This window comes from Juglans microcarpa x Juglans regia, chromosome 7D (genome assembly GCF_004785595.1).
Source record: "Juglans microcarpa x Juglans regia isolate MS1-56 chromosome 7D, Jm3101_v1.0, whole genome shotgun sequence".
NCBI classification, from domain to species: domain Eukaryota; kingdom Viridiplantae; phylum Streptophyta; class Magnoliopsida; order Fagales; family Juglandaceae; genus Juglans; species Juglans microcarpa x Juglans regia.
The window spans coordinates 240,693-260,584 of record NC_054606.1 but is presented as its reverse complement, the minus strand read 5'-3'; the positions used below and the strand labels follow the sequence as shown (position 1 = coordinate 260,584).

The 19,892-nt window shown below is 35.4% G+C and overlaps 1 protein-coding gene and 1 long non-coding RNA gene across 2 annotated transcripts; one reads left to right on the top strand and one right to left on the bottom strand.

Moving 5' to 3' along the window:
* Window positions 1–4,850: 4,850 nt before the first annotated feature.
* Window positions 4,851–18,065, top strand: LOC121239251 (chaperone protein dnaJ GFA2, mitochondrial). Its single transcript, XM_041136456.1, has 18 exons — window positions 4,851–5,076; window positions 5,236–5,329; window positions 5,629–5,703; window positions 6,354–6,433; window positions 6,979–7,062; window positions 7,159–7,197; window positions 12,304–12,390; window positions 13,089–13,136; window positions 13,356–13,443; window positions 13,721–13,785; window positions 13,871–13,945; window positions 14,081–14,159; window positions 14,602–14,693; window positions 14,822–14,893; window positions 15,793–15,849; window positions 16,063–16,111; window positions 17,482–17,548; window positions 17,675–18,065. The coding sequence occupies exons 1-18, from the start codon at window positions 4,990–4,992 to the stop codon at window positions 17,769–17,771; spliced, it is 1,335 nt and encodes a 444-aa protein (XP_040992390.1). The 5' UTR covers window positions 4,851–4,989; the 3' UTR covers window positions 17,772–18,065.
* Window positions 18,066–18,448: 383 nt separating this feature from the next.
* On the bottom strand, window positions 18,449–19,713 carry LOC121239253. The gene is made up of 2 exons (XR_005935265.1): window positions 18,964–19,713; window positions 18,449–18,827 (listed from the first exon to the last, which is right to left on the bottom strand). It is a non-coding gene; the product is annotated as an uncharacterized LOC121239253 (long non-coding RNA).
* Window positions 19,714–19,892: the final 179 nt, after the last annotated feature.

Sequence of the window (19,892 nt, the reverse complement as noted above, 5' to 3'; positions counted from 1 at the left end):
AAATCTATCAAAGAGGATGAATTATTGGCTCTTATGCTGCTGGAGATGCAAACAAAAGCTTCTGGGAAAATTAAAAAAACAAAAGAACGTTGCAGAGTCAAACCTTACCACAAGGTAACCCCACATGCAACTACTTTCAGAAAATCCAAAAAAGTTAATGAGGCGGGCTTAACCATACCTCTCCCTGCTCCATGAAGACTATGGTATAGAATTGCAGGGGTTTAGCCCCGCCCCAAGGCAATCAGAAGTATAAGGAAAAATATTAAGAAATATAACCCCAATATTATATTTTTGTCGGAAACTCTGATGCTCATTGAAAGCACTTTATCCATTATAAATAGTCTAGGTTTCCATCATTTTGTACACTTCACAGGCTCAGAAAAAAAGGAGGTCTTTTGCTAATATGGCGACCTGATGTAAATGTAGAGCCAGTACATGTTAATATGAATGCAATATCTATTTTAATCTACTATGATCCTCCTAATCACCCTTGGCTAGCAACTTTTGTTTATGCTCCAGCATAGTGGCAACACAAAGAGAAATTCTGGCAGCTGTTGGAAACAATTTAACTCTCATTTCCCAGCCCATAGATCTGCATTGGAGATTTCAATGATCTATTAAATCAAACATAAAAGATAGGGGGGACGCCCAGTAACATCTTCCTCAATTCGCGAGCTGAAAAATCTGATTACAACACATGGTCTAATAGATATCAGCTACACAGGGCCTACTTTCACTTGGACAAATAACCATCATAGTAATGGGTTTATCACAGAAAGACTAGATCGTAAAATAGCAAACCTGAAATGGAGGCTACTTTTCCCGGATGCAACCATCCAACACCTTACCTCCTCGGCATCAGACCATTACTCACTTCTACTCAACATGACCAAAGAGGAGAGGCGTGCGACATCTTTCAAATTTGAAGAATTCTGGACCCGAGAACAAGAAGCATGATGCAAACATTTCAATGGAAATACAGACTTTTTCTTTGCAGCAAAATTAAAGCCACCAAGGAAGCCCTCAAGCACTGGAATAAAGTTCACTTCGAAAAAATCCAAACCAACATTCAAGAAACCGAAAAGGAGCTTAACTAGCTATAGTGCAAATCTCTGAACCCACAAAATTTATTACGAGAGAGGTAGCTTCAAGTGAACCTACAGGACCAACTGAAAAATAAAGAAACTCTATGGCACCAAAAATCTTGAATCAACTAGCTCACTACTTCCGACCTGAACATAAAATTCTACCATCTTTCCACAACAATCCAAAGAAGAAGCAACGAGATCGACTCCATCAAATTAAGCCAAGGTAATTGGTCAATGGATCCAGATGTTATCGAACCATCTTTCATTAACCATTTCAAGTCCATATTCACTTCTACCAGACCAATCATTTCAAAAGAATTGGAGATCAAAAAACAAATCACAGATGAGGAAGACGTCTCTTTAACAGCTCTACCAAGTCAAGCAGTAATATATGGGGCATTAAAGCAAATACCAAATCACAAAGCACCTGTACCCCATGGAATGACGACTCTATTATACAAACATTATTGGTTGATTATTGAAAAAGAAGTCATAGTAGCAGTCCAAAATTTCTTCTAAAGAGGGAAACTTCTAAGACAAATAAACTACACCAATATTGCACTTATTCCAAAAATAGTAAATCCATGCTCTCCAAAAAAAATTCGCCCAATTAGCCTGCCAAACGTCATTTAAAAAATCATCACAAAAATTTGGACTAATTGACTCAAGCAAACACCATCCAATATCATCTCACCATTTCAAACAACTTTTGTCTTAGGGCGTAATATCAAAGAAAACACCATAATTGCATATGAGCTGTTTCATAAACTCAAGAAAAATAGGGAAAGAACTAGTCAAATGGCAATCAAAATAGATATGAAGAAAGCCTTCGACTACATTGAATGGAATTTTATGTTTGTGGTGATGAAGGCTCTGGAATACAGTGGCACTTGGATCAATTTAATCAAGGAATGTGTCACAACAACATCCTTTTCAATCCTCATCAATGGCTCTCCCCGATATTTTTTTAAAGCTAAAAGAGGACTCAGACAAGACAACCCCATCTCACGATTCCTCTTTATATTGTGCACGGAAGTGCTCTCAAGATTAGTAGCAAGATCTGAAAGCACAAAGAAAATGGAAGGCATCGAGTTAAGTCAAAACTGTCCCCCAATATCTCATTTACTTTTTACAAATGATTTAATTACTTTTGGGAAAGCAGAGGAAAGGAATGCCCAAACTATTAGCAATAACTTGGAAAAATATCATGAGTGGTCAGGCCAGAGAGTCAACAAGGAAAAATCGTTGATCTACATCACAAGAAACACTAGCCAAGCCAAACGATTAGCGATACTCTCCCAAATGCAATGCAAAGAATCAACATCAAGAATGAAATATCTGGGAATACTAACATCATTTAGGAAATCAGAGAAAGAAAATTATAAAGGACTGATGGACAATATCAACAGAAAAACTGGAAGATTGGAAATCATAAATTCTATCACAGGCAGGTAGAACAATGCTCATTAGAACAGTGGCAAGCACAATTCCCTCATATCAAATGTCAACACACCTTCTACCAAAATCAATTTGCAAATTGCTAGATACAAGTTTCAAAAATTTTTGGTGGGGCACCAAAAAAGATCAAAAGCACAAACTATATCTTAAATCATAGAAGTCGATATGTCAACCAAAAAAAGCAGGAGGCCTGGGCTTAAGACTGATAGAGAATATGAACTTAACTCTTTTGGCTAAAACAAGATGACAAATAAGCCAAACGAATCAAGATATGTGGCACTCACTCCTATTGAAGAAGTACCTAAACTCTACTCTTTCCTGGAAGGCTAAACAAAAAATATGCAACTCAATTTTTTGGAAAGGAATTCTGAAGACAATAGATCTACTAGAAAAATGTACGTGCTTTCAGATTTTTAATGGAAGAATAGTCAAAGTTTGGTTAGATCCGTGGATATCAACACTAGAAAATTTTAGACCCAAACCACGGAACCAAGATATATAAGCCATTCCCACTCTGAAAGTTTCTGATCTATTTAACCATATATCCCATATATGGGATGTACACAAATTGCACACCCTTTTTGAGCAGGAAAGCATAAAAGAAATTCAAAAAATCTTGCTGCCCCAATTCAGTCAGCGAACAGATTGTCTGAATTGGATAAAAAACCAAAATGAAAATTTCTCTATCAAAACAGCCTACTATATTACAGTTGGAATTGCAAACCTTTCACTGCCAAAATTCCCAAGCAGATTGATGGGGGGAATTTGGAAATTAAATATCCATGATTGGCAAAAGCTCCTTTTATGGAAAAAATTGCAGAAGCCTGCGCAGCTTCCCTTGCAACAAAAATGGCATAACACTTGCAAAAAGTTTATACAAAAATGTTTATACAATCATAGAAGGAGACTCACAACTTGTACTCTCGGCAATTCAAGGTGAGGATCAAGCTTGAAAAATAAGACCTATCATTGATGATATCACTTGAATGCGGGAAAATCAAATAGGCTAGAGCGTAAAAAAAATAGATCGATCTCAAAATCGATATGCGCACTCAGTGGTGCAATGGGCATCAACCAACTTTTTTTTTTTTTGCTGCATACCCATAGATAAGTTACCTACTTGTATTGTATATATTAACAGTGGAAAGGACCCTCCCTCAAATAGTCTATAATATTTTATTTTCTATTTATGATAAGAAGACTTAATTAGAAAAAAAAAATGCTGGAGACGCATGCGTGCGCACACAAACTAGACTCGATATATGCTGAAAAACGTTGAGCACCACCCAGATAAAAAAAAAAAAAATCAAAAAAAGTCTCTCCCACGGCTAGGGGTGTAAAAAAAATCGATGAACCGATAAACCGGGCTGAACCGGTGGGTTTGGTCTTGTACTGAGTTTGGTTCAGTCCGGTATTGATTTTATTTTTCTTAAAATCAGTCAAAATCGGTCCGGTTTTAATTTTTTTTCTAAAACCGGACTATACCGAACTGGACCGGTTCATATATATATATTATAATTTTTTAGATTGTATATAATTTATATATAAAATATATAATTATATATAAATAGTTTTGTATTATATGATAAATTACTAATTAATATAAGATTAAATTTAAAATATTATATCATTATAGTCTATAATACAATTACAATATATATTATAATATATTAGAATATATTATCACTATACTATTATATATTATAATATACTATTATATATATTGTATAATATAGTATATAGTATATTAAAATCGAAAAATCAGACCGAATCAGACCGGAACAAGTAAAATCGAAAATACTAGTTTAAGGGAGTAACCAGTGTAGAATCGGTTCTTGAAAATGTAAAATTAGTGCATACTGGTTCGATCTTAAATTTTGTCTAAAACCAGATCAAATCGGATCGGTTACACCCCTACTCACAGTCACAGGGCTTCCATCAGATAATTCAGATGTGCTTCTATACATAAAAGAGAAATGATAGTTGCAATCGTGAGTATGCAAGCGTCATATAATCACTTTAAAAAAAGTGAATAAATACGAGATCTGTATGAAAAAATTTAATTTTTTAACAATAGACCCCACCATTTTTCAAAGTGACTACACAACCTATTACACGACTGTATATAACATTACTATTTTATTTTATTTTTTCATTTTTTCAATAATAAATATATGGTATATAAATAATAAGTAGAATAATTCAATTAATTTAATAATAATAAAATAAAAAATAAAAAATAATTTTAAAATATATAAAATATGTGTTGTGAGATGATAAGTATGCATAGTAAATAAAAGAAAGAAAATAAAAATACCCATCTCTCTCTTGCTCTCTGCTCTAGAACCTTCCTGAATGTCACCAATTAGGGTTCTCTAGGGTTTATCATAATAAACCCCAAAACCCTAAATCCCTATCGTTGATTCATTTTCATACTCGCAAAATGGTTCGCTCCAACGGTGTCAGGCTCGTCCACTCTCTTGCTAGTCGCTCTCTCCTCTCCAATTTCTTCCACCAATACAAGAATTCCGTAAGCCTTCTCCGTCATAGCTCTGGTTTCTTTTCCTTTCCTTCAATGACAATTGCCTTTTTAACTCAATTCTCTAGTTGTTGGTTTTTTTTTTTTTTTCGAAAATTTTTGTTTCTTTGTTGGTTTTGTATGGATGCCAACCCTTTTTTCTTCTTACAGATATACGAGGCGGCGTGCAGAAAGGGATATAGGAATTTCAATTCAGGGGTTTGTAACCCATCTCGAATTCTTGGAAATTACGCTTCGAATAATGGTAAATATCATTTTTTTTCAAACTTAAAGATTTTCGTGGCGTTTTTTTATGGTTTCTGTGATAATTTCGGAAAATTTTGAAATTGTGTACTGTATAAGTTGAATGAAATCTCCCCATTTCAATTTGATGTTCGATGAAACTTTCTTCGTTTACTTATAAAAAAATGTGCGATGAAACTTCTCAACCAAATAAAGCACCGAGTCTACGTTTCCCCTACGTTTCCCTGCTTTCGGATTAAACTCTCGGCCAAACATGGTTTTCTTTTGTTTTAAATATGATTTATGTTCCGTGATGTGCAGTGACCCAGAAAAATTGGTTGCTGTTGGGAGCTCTGAATGCCAATTGGAGTGCATCTAGATCAATTCACAGCACTGGTATTAAATACACTCGCAAGGGTTATATTGCCATCTTATCTTTATATATTTCTTGATAAGTCATATATATGTATATACATATATGTATATATTTATACATACTTTTTTTTTTATCGGTAATCAATATATATTTATACATATAATATATCTATCTATATAGTAATCCTTTGCTCTTTCCCATTTTGGGATCATTTGTTCATTAACAATTATTTGGGAAGAATTTCCCCCCTTTAATGGTTCTATGTTTTGAGATATTTTGCAGAAAACCCCCGTGGGTAACCCAAGTGGTAAGGGCGAACTTGTGTGCATGAGCCCCATGTCAAAGGTTCGATTCCCCCTGGGATCAAACTGCGACTTAAGTGGGAGGCCATGGAGGCGGGTTACTATGCTAGTCTCCCGGGGGTTTAGGTTCCATGGGTGAGTCCTAAGGGCTCTACCGTGGGTTCCCCCATCATTTAAAAAAAAAAAGATATTTTGTGGAAAGGCTACCATGCCTACTTATATGGAAATAGTTTTTCGTTTTGTCTTCTACTAAAATAAAACCATCAGGAATTTTAAGTAAAGAAGGAGCTCAAGGTTGTGGTTGTTTATCGTCTATCCAACATTTAATGTTGAAAGAAACTGTGATATATACTGGGTTTGTTCTTCAGCGGTTACAAGAGATTATTATGATGTCCTTGGCGTAAGCAGGAATGCAAATGCATCAGAAATAAAGAAAGCTTATTACGCGGTAGGTCTTTGTCTCATCTCTTGATTTCAAATATAAATTTTGCACAAAGACGCAGATGCAGATACTCAGAAATACCAACAAAAACACGTTTATGCTTATTATGTGTGTAAAGCACGGATTACAGATGCTTGTCTGTCATTTATTGCTCACAGCATTGGCATGATTGTCTGCTTAAGTATAAATATGAAGCACTGGTAATTCTGAAGAGACAAAAAACTGGTAATTATGGAGCACTTTTCTCCAATACCTTGAATATGTGGGGTGGCATGATTGTTTCATTAGTTATAATTATGATACACTTGGTTTTTTTTTTTTTTTGGATGAGTTATAAGTATGATACACGTAAGTGAGAGAAGCTATTAGTTCTCCTTGAAAGCATAATGAATGATTGATTTATATGGCAGTAGGAATAAAGGCATGTGATATACCATTTATATATGTCGTTTGCTAGGATCGCATACTCCATTTTTCAAATTCCTGAGGTTTTTTTGCTCTGAACGTGTTACAATCTATTGTATTTTTTGTCATCTGGCATTGTTCTACAGCTTGCAAAGAAGCTACATCCAGATACAAATAAAAATGATCCTGATGCTGAAAAAAAGTTTCAAGAAGTTCAAACAGCATATGAGGTTTTTGTTTTTGAACTTTTAGAGTCTTTTGGATATCTTTGCAAGACTTACCCATGTGATCTAGTAAAATGTACTCTTCCTTGACTATTGTTGTAGGTTTTGAAAGATGATGATAAAAGACAGCAATATGACCAGGTTACACTTCTAATTTTCCCCCTCTTGTTATACTGCATCTCTACTAACAATTATTTCTTGATTATCATTCTACTGGAATATTTTGGCAGATTTGAATGCTGAAGTAGATTAGTAATTGTATATTACCGTCCAAACTCCTTGTATTTGAAATTCTTTACAAGTAAATTCTAGGTTCTGTTATGTATATAAAACGGAATAAGATGCAAGTCTTGAAAAATTGGAATCGGGTTCGGAGTTGGATAAGGACCGATTCAACAAATTGAATTTTGTTGAATCGGGCGATTCATGAAAATTTTGAATTGGTTATTTTAATATTGATAAAAGTATTAAAAATCATAGATAATGAAATTCAAGCATTTAATATCGTGTATAAAAGAGTATAAAATATTAATTCATTGACCAGTTTCAATAAAAAATATGATAGGAATCTAAATAGTATCAATAAACATGTAATTTATGCATTTAACCTTAATTGTCGACATTTTTTGGCGTTATATACAAAGAAGATCAAGACTTTTTAAGTTATAAGCACATGAAAAATGTAGTATTTTATGCACAACCACAAATTTAATACAAAATACTTGTTCATCTTCTAATTTTTTATTCTACTAAAGAAAATAATGAAGTACATGTTTTATCTGTCAATTTCTTTGCGATTCTTATTGAATACAATGATGAAAAAGTTAATATATGTTTAGTTTTATTCTATTTTTGGAAATAAAAAAAAAAAAACCTCAGTTGTTAGACAACGTAAAAATAAATATAGTTTTGAATTAGTTGGAACTGATTCAAATCAGTCTAAAATCGGTTGACTGAAGCAGTTTAGTGAATGATTAAAAAATTTCACTAAAATTGGTTTGGTTTCTGACCGATTCAATTTGAATTGAATCGGCTGAATCCGCTTGAATCGAACCATTTTTTCGAGCCTTGATAAATGCAGAAACTTGCATTGAATTGAACTTTTCTTTAGGTATGTCCATATTCTTTCCCCTAATGTTAAACCTATTACAGGTGTCCTACATATAATTATGAATTTTGAGAATCATGTAGTATTGAAGGAGTATTTCATGTTGCTCATAGAGACTTTTCTTAGCGTGCTTCCTAAATGTATTTGCCATTTGTTTTGTAACCATGGAGTTATCATCAAGCATGTGGAAATTAGATTTATTTAATAGGATACTTTTAGCCACTTGGGCCAAGGTTTGTAATTGGCTGGTGCAATATTTTTTTAATAAGTAATAAATTTCTTTCAAAAGCATAGAAGGCGCAATCAAGGTACTTAGGATGTATATAGGATAAATATCTTGCTAGAAGTAGATAAAGATATCAGAAAATCATAAAAGTTAAGCCCGTTAAAACCAATAGCAGCTGTCCAACGAAAGAGAGTATTGAAGAAATTTCTGAACTCCTCCAGCATCCATTCTCCATCTTCAAAATTTCTGCCATTCTTTTATCTCCAAATCATATGAGGCAAGTAAGGACCATCTTCCACAGTATTGCACTTTGTGGACTACCACTTGACCTCTCCAAGAACCAAAACGGTCCACAACAGATTAAAGATGCGATAAAGGCATCTACTTTCTAGTCATGAGTCGCTTTGATAAAGCTTACATTCAATTGAGTGAGGCCACTAGATATCGAAGCATCCTTAACATGAGCAACACTCTTCACATTCACTCTTCACATTCAGGAAAGCTTCTTGAGAGCTCTCTCTCCAGATCACAAATCATCCCAGAATCTAATTCTAGAGCAATCTCCCACCTAAAATCTAGTTCCAAATCTTTCTTGTGTTTTCCTGTAATCCCACTCCATGTGGCCTTAGAACACCATCCACCTATTGGCATACATATATGTAATATGCTACATCCCTCCACAATGCCACTCTCTCAATCTAATGGGGCCAAAGCTACTTCCCCAAGAGTGCACGATTAAACAAGAGCAAATTCAAATTCTTAATCCACCCTTAGAGATTGGAGAACATACCTTGGACCAGCTTACTAGGTGGAAGTTGACCTCTTCTTTTAACCCACTCCGAATAAAGTTTTGTTGTAGCTTCTCTAGATGGATAGCCATGCTAGAAGGAAATGGAAAAAGAGAATGCAATACGTGGATAAATTAGAAAGAGTTCTCTTAAACAAAGTAATCGTACAACCTTCAGATAAATACATCCTCTTTCAGTTAGTGTAGCAACACTCGATCTTGTCGATAACCCTATCTCTAATAACCTTGGCCATGAAAGTGGATCTCTAAGGAAGACCAGGTACAGAACGTGTGTTAAATTAAGGACTTCATAATTCCTATACTCCAAAAAGATACCAAATAGGAAACCTCCATTAGCATAGGCAGATATCATTTTGCTGAGCACCTATATGACAAGGACAAAAAGTAAAGGAGACAAAGGATCTCCTTATTGTGGGCTGTTAGAGCTTTTGAAGAAACCAAAAGGGGTTCCATTTACCAGATAGAAAAATGAAGAGGCATAATGCCCAATCCATGATCGCCATTTCCCCCAAACCACATCTCCTTAGTAAGTGCTTTGGGGAATTTACAGTAGCTTGCTTTTTTAAAAATGTGATAAATGATCTTGAGTGGGCCTTTGCCGGAGTTTATGGGCCAAACCTGGTGGGAATGCCTTGGTGCATTGGTGGTGGCTTCAACATTACCCGGTTCCCAAGTGAGAGATTGGGGGAGGCATCTTTGTCCCAAGCGAGAGATTGAAGAATCATTCACATGGTCATCCAATCGGGATTGGTCTAGATTGGGATAGGTTTCTAATTTCTGCCTCTTGGACTTTGTTGAGATCATTTCCCTAGCATGGGCTTAATGTTCATGATTTCCTTATATCAATTTCTGCTTCCTAGCCATGATTTTCTTGTTTCTATTACTTCTCTCTAACTAGGTGTGACCTTTTGTATACCATCTTGTGTACTTGTGTAACTCTCCAATGGAAAGCCCAAACCACATGGCCTATACTCCAAAAGGACTAGTCAATGATACAATTGGAGTCCCATTAAAACCTTATAAAGAGCAAAAACTTCTCCTTCCCAAGCAATATGGGATCTCATACACCATCCACCCTTATCCATAGCATATGGGGTATCACAATCTACCCTCCTTAAATTGCCGACGTCCTTATCGGGCCTGTCCATTGTAGGTGGCACGGCTCAAGTCCCACATTTTTTGTTGGGATAGGCTCTGATACCTTTTGTAATGCCTCAATGGAAGGCCCAAACCATATGGCCTATACTCTAAAAGGACTAGTCAATAATACAATTGGAGCCTTATTAGAACCTTATAAAGAGCAAGAACTTCTCCTTCTCAAGCAATGTGGGATCCCATACACCACCCACCCTTATCCATATCATATGGGGTATCACAACTTGGGCTATGGCTATTCACATCAATATAATTATTCACTTATATATATATATATATAAAAAAAAAATTCTCTGCTTCCTAGCTAGGTGTTTCTCTTGTATATATACATCCAGTGTACTTGGCTACAACTATTGATATTAATAAGTTTTTACTTAAAAGAAAAAAAGTATAAAAGGAACTCCCAGTTAACATTATCATAGATATTCTGAATGTCTACTTTGTAGACCACTCCAGGCTTTCTAGATCTCAGCTTACTATCCAATCTCTTGTTAGAAATAAGAATGGAGTTTGGTGTATTTGGGCTATGCCTATTCCTTTCATTAAATATACTTTTATCATCAAAAACAAGAAATAAGAATGGAGTCTATTTTTTGTTTACCTTTGAAAAATCCATTAAGAGGTTTTGAGATTTTTTTTTTCTATCACTACACATCGCCTATTAGCAAGAACTTGAGAAAGAATTTTGAAAACCTTGCTCACTAATCTAATAGGTGTATAGTCTTTAACATCCACAACCCCTGGTTTATTGGGTATGAAAGCAATGAAAGTGGCATTAAAACTTTTTTCAAAATTTCCATTGACATGAAGATTGTGAAACACCTGTATAATATCTTCTTTGACTACTTCCCAACAGACTTGGATGATTGGGGTAATGTTGTTTGATTCTGGAAAAATGGTTTTAACACTAAAACTAACGAAACAAGGATGCTGTTTATACAATGGACTGTGCAAAACTGACTAACAATAAATTGGTGGCAAAGCTTGGGGAAAATCTTGCTTGTACAGTTTACTGGCTTGAAAATAGGATTTGAGCTTGGGGGATCAAGACGGGCTAGCAAATAATAGGGTGACCGGTACGAAAGTTTCTAGATTATCTTGCAGTTTGTGAATTAGGGTGTTGAGAAAGGCCTGAGGTTTGGTTCAAATAGAGTAAAAAAACTGTCTTCATTGCTTGTATGAGGGGTGAAAAGTACCCAAGGACTGTAACTATGGATTATAAGTACTTTAAAGGCTTACTAAAGGTGGGAAGCGACCATTGGTTTTGCTTTTTCATAGGAAATCTTAAGAAGGATTTGTTGTTTGGGAAGAAAGAAGAGGAAGAGAAGAAAAACCGTGGAGGAAAGCTTTTTTCTTCAACTCAGTTGGAGGGAGATAAAAAAAAATGTATCAATATCAGTAGGCATAGCCAAATACATTGTATGTAATACGAGAGAAGACATCTAGCTAGGAAGATGAAATAGATACAAGGAAATCATGAACATTTTTTTTTATAAGTTAAACATTAAGCCCATTAAAATCTAAAGCTATTTCCCAAAGCTAGGATACATGCACGCGCCATATATGAATGTGCATATAAATAATGTCTCCATACATGTATGTCCTTATGTCTCATAAGTTCTTTCATCCTATGTGCAGCAATGGATATAAAATGGTTCCATATGGCATACTTTGCTTATGAATGGTGCTGAATATGGGGAAGATTATTCTGTTGACTTTGCTATGTGAATGAACTATGAATTACACCTAAAAAAAAAAAAAATGAACTACGAATTACTTTGCACTTGTATCTCAGTTAAAACTAGCATGTATAAGTATGCATTTTAGATGATTAATTTCTCAGATGTATGGTGCTTTTCCCTGGAGGTTATCTTGCCATATTTGAACTTAATTCACTTCTATTCTTCCTAGATGTCTGTACTTACATTGTCTGTATGCATAATCTTATAGGTTGGCCATGACACATACGTACAGCAAGGAGAAAGTGGCTTTCCCAATGATTTTCACGGTCCATTTAAAGATTTCTTTCGAGATAACGTAAGTACTTCCTTTTTGATATCTTTGAATTGGCTGTGGTTCTGTCCATGAATCTTCTTTGTTCAAAATCATTTTTTATGTACATCTTTGACTCCAGTTTTATTGAGGTTTTGAATGTTACTTGCTTTGGTCCTAAAAGAAAATTAAAAAAAAAGAGTTCTCTCAACATATGCTTTAGAGCAGTGTTTATCACGTGATCTGTCAAGCCTCCCAAATAAGTGGTCCAACTGCAGTTCCTCCATTAAATCCAGGGAGGACCTAGGATTAATGGTCCTACCATCGGGATACAAATCTGTCTTAGCAGCATCCAATAAGAAAGACAATCATTTGTGCTACCTGTATGATCATAATTCTTGAGATCCAGAGTCTTTGATCCAGGAGACTGCTTTGGTAACTACTTGCTTGGTGCCCAGTTTTTGTGTAATATTAATTTGGTGATTACAAAATTTGTCTATTTCCCATCCTGGCGAACTAGCAAGGGTTATTAAACTTTTGTTACTAATGTAGCCAAATCTCAGATTATGGTGTTACAGTCCATAGTTTAGTATGATCAAAATATGGATTGTTGTGTTGCAAACAAATTCTGCGTTTTCAGTTTTCTGTTTTTTGGGATATTAATTCCATATGAGAAATCTGAAAATCTGATTTTTATTTTTGTTTGTTTATGTGCTTGCTGTGACACTTTCCATGGAGATCAGATTTTTGATGAATTCTTCAATCGGAGACTAGGCGGTGAAGATGTCAAGGTTTTATTTCTGTTTGTTCTCATATCGAAATTTTTTCTTTGCATTGCTTTTTCTAAAGTTAATGATATTCTCAATGAAAAGCTATGAGGGTGCTGCCCAAGTATAGGAGTGGAGTATACAGCAGAGACCCAAAAAACAAAAGAATGCTTTGCCTTTGATTTTGTTCTTGTTTTGGAATTGTTCTCTGGCTTACATTTCTTCAGTTGTTTATCATCACAGGTATCTCTTGAACTCTCCTTCATGGAGGCCGTTCAGGGAACCACAAAGACTGTGGCATTTCAAACCGAGTTGCCCTGTCAATCTTGTGGTATGAAGATCCTATTCGCTTATCAAATGTTTCCACTCCATGTTTCAGTTCTGTTATATATGTGACTGATTTTCTAATCTCATGTATACTTCCTGTGTACTTGGGCTATTGCCTACTTCAATATCAATAAAATATCTTCTTACTTATAAAAAAAAAAAAAAAAAATTGACTGATTTCAAGAATTTTGGTTGTTTGCTCTGTTTGTTTGTAGGCTTAGTTTAGTTGGGATGGAAAAGTTCTCAACCTAATATTTTATTCTATTTCTGGAGTCTTGCAGGTGGACGTGGTGTTGCTCCAGGAGTAAAACCAGAAAAATGTACACGCTGTAGAGGTTTAGGAACGGTATGTTCTCTAGAAAAGAAAATCTAATAATTTATGGGATGAAAATAGTGTGCCATTCTTAAATTGTGGTTTTGTTGCTGCGCAGATAACCATGCAACAGGGCCTATTTACGGTGCAGATTACTTGTCCTCAGTGTCATGGAGAACGAGAAATTGTGCCCGTAAGTTGGACAACTATATCTTTCTTTTGAGATAATCAAATCTTTTTCGCTATCCTCTAGCTGCTTTTATCATGCATCTATATTTTTCATTTTTTTTTTAAGTCTATAATAGCTTTTAGCCATTATTATCTGCAGCCTCAGTACATCTGCAAGTCATGCAAAGGAAGACGAGTTGTGTTAGGAACAAAGTCTGTCAAGATTAACATCGTATCAGGTATTGATTTTTTCAGCATGCACTGATCGTTGCATTACTAAAGTTCCTTCTTGTGGTTTAGCTATTTCCTTCCCAGTTATTTAATAAGCAAGCTTCTACTTCAGCAATTTTATCACTCAGGTTGTGCCTATTCTGAGCATTGACACATGACCTGAGTTGGTTTAGAAAAATTGCTTTGATGCGAGGTCTAATGCATGATCCTATGAATTCAAAAATTAAATTTTGCATGGTTGGTTAAGGTGTAGAAGAATGGGTATTTGGGAATGATATTGATTGTTTAATTGGCTTATTTAATATCTCCAAGTCTTGTTTGCTTCAGGCGGCAAATTAGATTTTGTTTCTCAAGCTTTAAGAGGAAATTAAAGAAAAATATCTGGCTTTATAGGTTTCTTGTATGCTAGGTTGTTTAGGTGCTTGACTCTTTAGTACTTTTGCATTTGCAGGGTAGATAATAATGAAACTATAAAGGTAAGTAGAAGTGGTGGAGCAGATCCTGATGGAAATCAACCCGGTGATCTTTATGTTGTCATTAAGGTAACTATCATAATTTAGTTTCTGTTTGTTTTGTCATCTTTTGTTGCCTTCTGCATTTTTTTCATTTTTTGGATGCATTTTTTAAGTTTCTTTTTTTCTAATTTAAAATATCATATCCTTCTTTGCAGGTTCGTGAAGATCCTGTTTTCCGCCGAGAAGGCTCTGACATTCATGTAGATGCCGTTTTGAGTATCACTCAGGTAATACTTTCTTATGTTTGCTGTCATCCAATGATGAAGAGCTCTAAAGAAGAAATCCTGTAGCTCCTCCATAGTCTTCTTCCTATTTTCAAAGACTGGATCATTCCTGTGTCCGAATATACTGCACGAGTTAAATTGAGATCATTTTTCACTAAGTTTCACTATGTAGGCTACCAAACTGACCTTTCCAACACAAAAAACTCAGCACCCACACTTCCCTTAATGTTAGCAATTCAAAGAAAAGTGAAATTACAATAAATAAGATAGCAACGCTGCATAAACTGTAACAAACAGTTATTCTTGGACCAAAGTCTTCTTTATCAATATGAAACCCTTGGTTTTGGTTTTCGGTTCCAATTAAAATATTTATTCTGATCATTCCATGGCTGCTGTATCAAGTCAAACTTAGCTTGAATTGCAGTTGACAAGCAATCACGTGAGCTGGGTACTTTTCCAGATTGCATAAGCTTCAGAAATGAACAACACCCAGTTTTTTACTGGCCCATTTTGTGATCACCCAGATGAAAGTCGTGTGATTGAAGTTTCTGCCCATGGTCCTTATCCCCCTTAATTGCTTGTCTCAAGTTCTCCCGCCTTACCTTAATAGGTGATGTGCAATGGCTACAAGATTGAAAAAGAGAAATCTGTTGGTATTGAAGTACAATATCACTAGGCTGGAGTGGTAAATTTATTCCCCGAGCAATAATTGTAGTGGTTATTCACCATCATGTATAGTTTCAATAACAAGCTAGTATACTTTTCAGTCACAGCTGGCATTAAAACTTGATGCTAATGAGACTATCAGAATTCTGATAACTATAATTTTTTGTATCATTTGTCTCTACTTTCCTTGTCTGATGGTAATTTATCTTTTGGTTTATCCGATTGATCTTCTCCAGGCAATTTTGGGGGGAACCATCCAAGTCCCTACTCTCACAGGAGATGTTGTCGTCAAGGTTTGATTGATTCTTCACATATGATTATTATATTTGCAATGGGAAACGTTATAGCTGATATTTCTGTTGAAGTTCTTTCTATTGTGATGACTTGATCCCAGTTTTGTGGGGGTTCGAAGGGAATTTTAGCCTAAGGGCTATTGGCTTCTTGTACGATTCTCTTTCCATTGTTCCCTATAGAATATCACGATTAAAATAATTTCTGATGTTCAGGTCCGCCCTGGCACCCAGCCTGGTCAGAAGGTAGTTATGAAGAAGAAAGGTTAGTGAACTAGACTAGCTAAATCTCATTCTCTTTGTTTGTGTAATGCTTTGCTTGACCAAAAATTCTATATTGGCTTGTGATTTACATTTTTTAGTCTATTGAATAGCGTGGAACATAAAGTTCAAGTATTAGGTCATTTTTACATTTAGACCCTTGGACTTTGTCCCTTGTTCAATTACGCCCATCAACTTTCAGTAGCAGTGTTGTTGCGACTCTGGTTATCAAAAGATTATTTGACTCATGTTAGAACATTTGGGTCACGTTAAGATTATTGAAGGAAAATGGATGTTGATTATCAATTCAGTGGAGGATATGATGATTTTACTGTTAATGATTAAGCTATTCAGTATTTCTATGTTGATGTTGATTATGATTTGTATATAACAGTCAGCATGCATATTTCATGAACTCTTTTATGTGTTATATTTAATGTTTGGTATTAATTATTTACTAAAACTTATGGAATGGAATAAATTATACACAGGACACAAGTTCTCAGGTGAAGTCGTTTAAATTTAAAGTTATGGTGGGTAATTGACTGAACTTGTACAAGCTGGGATGGTGATGTGTTAGAAACCATACACAACCGTTATAGTTATGCAAGGACAGAACTGAACAAAGCCATAGTTGCAAACATGGTGTAATTCGCAATCATTAACATGTTGTGGTGTTCTACGTTTTTAACCAAAAGTAGTATTATTGCACATACCAACTCACATTAGGGTGTGAGCATGAAACCACATAACATCATCATGAACGAAAGGAAAATAAAAGACCTATTTACTCTATACATGCAAAAATCGTTCACACATAAGGTAACCTGCTCTATCAACATCCAACAAACCCCTCATCTCTCTCAGAAGACCAAGCCAACCAAAATATTTGTGATCAATGCCATTTGCACCTGATTCGGCCAAAGCACCTGCCACTTGGGTAACTGCTCTGAAAATATGCTCCTTTACAACCAAATCATGATACCACCAGAATCTGATCCCACAAATCTCTTACTCCATGGAACACCCCAATTTCTGAGGCATCTAGCTGGTGAGGGAGTGGCAATTGGACACATCTGACCTTAACTTTTCAACTTGAGTATGTGAATCAGGTGTTGGGGTGGGATGGACTCTACTCAGCAACTGGCAGTTTATGGCTGCCTTGTGACCCTTTTTTTTAAGTTAATTATATTTTTGTCTTCTTTCTTCAATGAATCTTGAAATTTGAGGGCTTCAACGATATTTAAGTTGGATTGTAAAACTTACAAAGTACAGGCTACATGCTAACTCTTGATCAATTAGTGTCTCATTACTGTATCCTTTTGATTTGTACATTGATGGGGATGTTTTCACCCTGACCTTGTTTTTGAGCAGGGATCAAGACGAGGAACTCTTTCTCATTTGGTGATCAATATGTGCACTTCAATGTCTGCATTCCAACGTAGGTGTTCTTGGCCTTACACCATTGTTTGAGATGCATTTCTGCATCCTCCAGCATGAAATTTTATGGTTGACCACAAGTTTTCCTTGTGATTAGATGCTTGATTTAGAAAATTGATTTGTGCAGGAATCTAACTAAAAGGCAACGTGAATTGATTGAAGAATTTGCCAAAGAAGAACAAGGGGAATATGATAAGGATGCAGCTGCTGGAGCATCGGGATAAAGCGTAGACCAGAGAAGGCTTCTGTTGTGCGCTAGTATATTAAATTCATGATTAGTAAGAAATGATAAAGGAACAGAAATGAGAAGCATTGATAATAGAAAGACAACGGCTCTGGAAGTTTTGTAGGAGTGGTCTTGGGTAATTTTGTCCGTGGCTGCTTATATTCTGATGTTATGTAATTTTGTTCCACACAAATCTCAATGGTATTGTTATATCATATGAGGCCAAAAATATTTTATCACTTGCATCCAGAGAGTATCCAAGATTGCATTGTATATATTCTTTATTGTTCAACTACCATTTGAACAATGTACGCATGACAATCATATAAGGTAAAAAAATGAGAGAAAAAAAAATGATATGTCACACGTATAGAGATTAAGATGGCAATTTTCTTTTAATAATTCTTGCTAGTGTGATACGAGTAACACTTGCACACATCACCAAAATAATTATGATAGAATGTATCAGTTTTTCCTTAAATTTAGGGGTTATCCATTCAAATTGGAAATGCAGATATCAAATTGAATTTAACGCTTAAGTTCAATGGTTGTATACATATATATTTTCTTTTGAAAATACTTTATAAATAATAAAGATCGAGAATGTATTTGTAAACCAGCTTTGTATCTAAATTGTTGTGCAACCAGCTGACATGTTAGAATTTAACAATCTCATTTTTCTTGATTCGTACATCTGCAATCTCCTTCCCCTCCACCTTTATTGCTACGCTCTTCCCGGTCTGCAAGTTCCTGGCAAGGTACACCTTGGTGAAAGTGGACAAGAATATCAAGGAGAAAGAAGAAAGCTTGTTCTCTAGTACATTTGCAAATTATGAAGACACTGTCGCATTGGCTTTTCATTTGGGGCTTCCAAGCCCTACTTCTGCTGATTTGATCTCAAGATTCTCCTCCACAGAGATCTTTGATAAAGATGAAGTCACTCTTGTTTCTGGGTATCCTTCAAACAGGCTCAACAAGGGACAATATTGGATTCCTATCCCTGCTCACATTCTGATCGGTCCAACAGAGTTCTCATGCCCCCTTGCTTCAAGACCTTCAACAGATACGACAACATGCAGGTTTGTAACTTTAATTATTTGAATCTCATCGTTACAAAAAAGAACCTGAAAGAAAAATGAGTCCATTTCCCTCTTTATTTTATCTCAAGTAAAAGAGAAAACCCATCTTACCTGGAAGGATTAAAGAGGAAAACAACAAACACAACCCATTCCTGTCTTTGCTTGGACACTTCTTTTATCGCTTGATTTTAGCCTTTTACTTTTATTTTGAGCAGACTGATGGAGCATGAAAATAGAACTTTCGAGCATTGCCAAATGCCAAGTTCTTCAGATTCCGTTCACTATACATACTACATTGCGACGGAAACAGCAAATCCTATGCCAACATATACACCTGAATGCGTGAACTCGATCAACTTTTACATTTAAAAAAAAAAAAGAACCATCATTTGGGAGCCTTCCATTCATCTCAAGCAGAGAAAGCAACTTTCATAACTTAAGCACTATCTTTTATTATTTTTTGATTCGTTAATGCTAAGAAAACCAACCAGACAATGGATGCTACGAGGGAGAAGGTCGACGCGATAAAGGTCGATGAAAACATAGTAAACACAGTCTGTGGTCGGTTCGCCGACAACCTCTGTACCAGCACTCCACCCCCCTAGCTTCACCCACCATGATACTCTAGACCTAGAAGTCGTCGGCAAGCTCACTATTGAATCTCCTTGCCACAAATCTTGAGAAAGTAGAATGCGAGAGAGAGAGAGAGGGAACGAAATGAAGAGAAAAAATAAATTTTTTTATCAAAAGGTGCAACCTTGTTACAAAGGAGTTTCTCCAGCCGGTTCCAAGTAGAATTTTTCTTTGTAAAAGTAGAAGATTTTAGTCCCTAAATTTTCATGTATTTGTGAAAAAATTCCCTCTATTCTTAAGATTCTCCTAAATTTCATTTATTATTTTCAAGTTCAACTACTTCACTATTTACCAACTCAACGCAATTCTACATTTCTATTGCCACCAACATCAGTCTACAAGTAAACCCCCTAATAAGTCAACTACGTGATGTGTTAAAAAGATAATTCCACATCAAAACAAAAGCA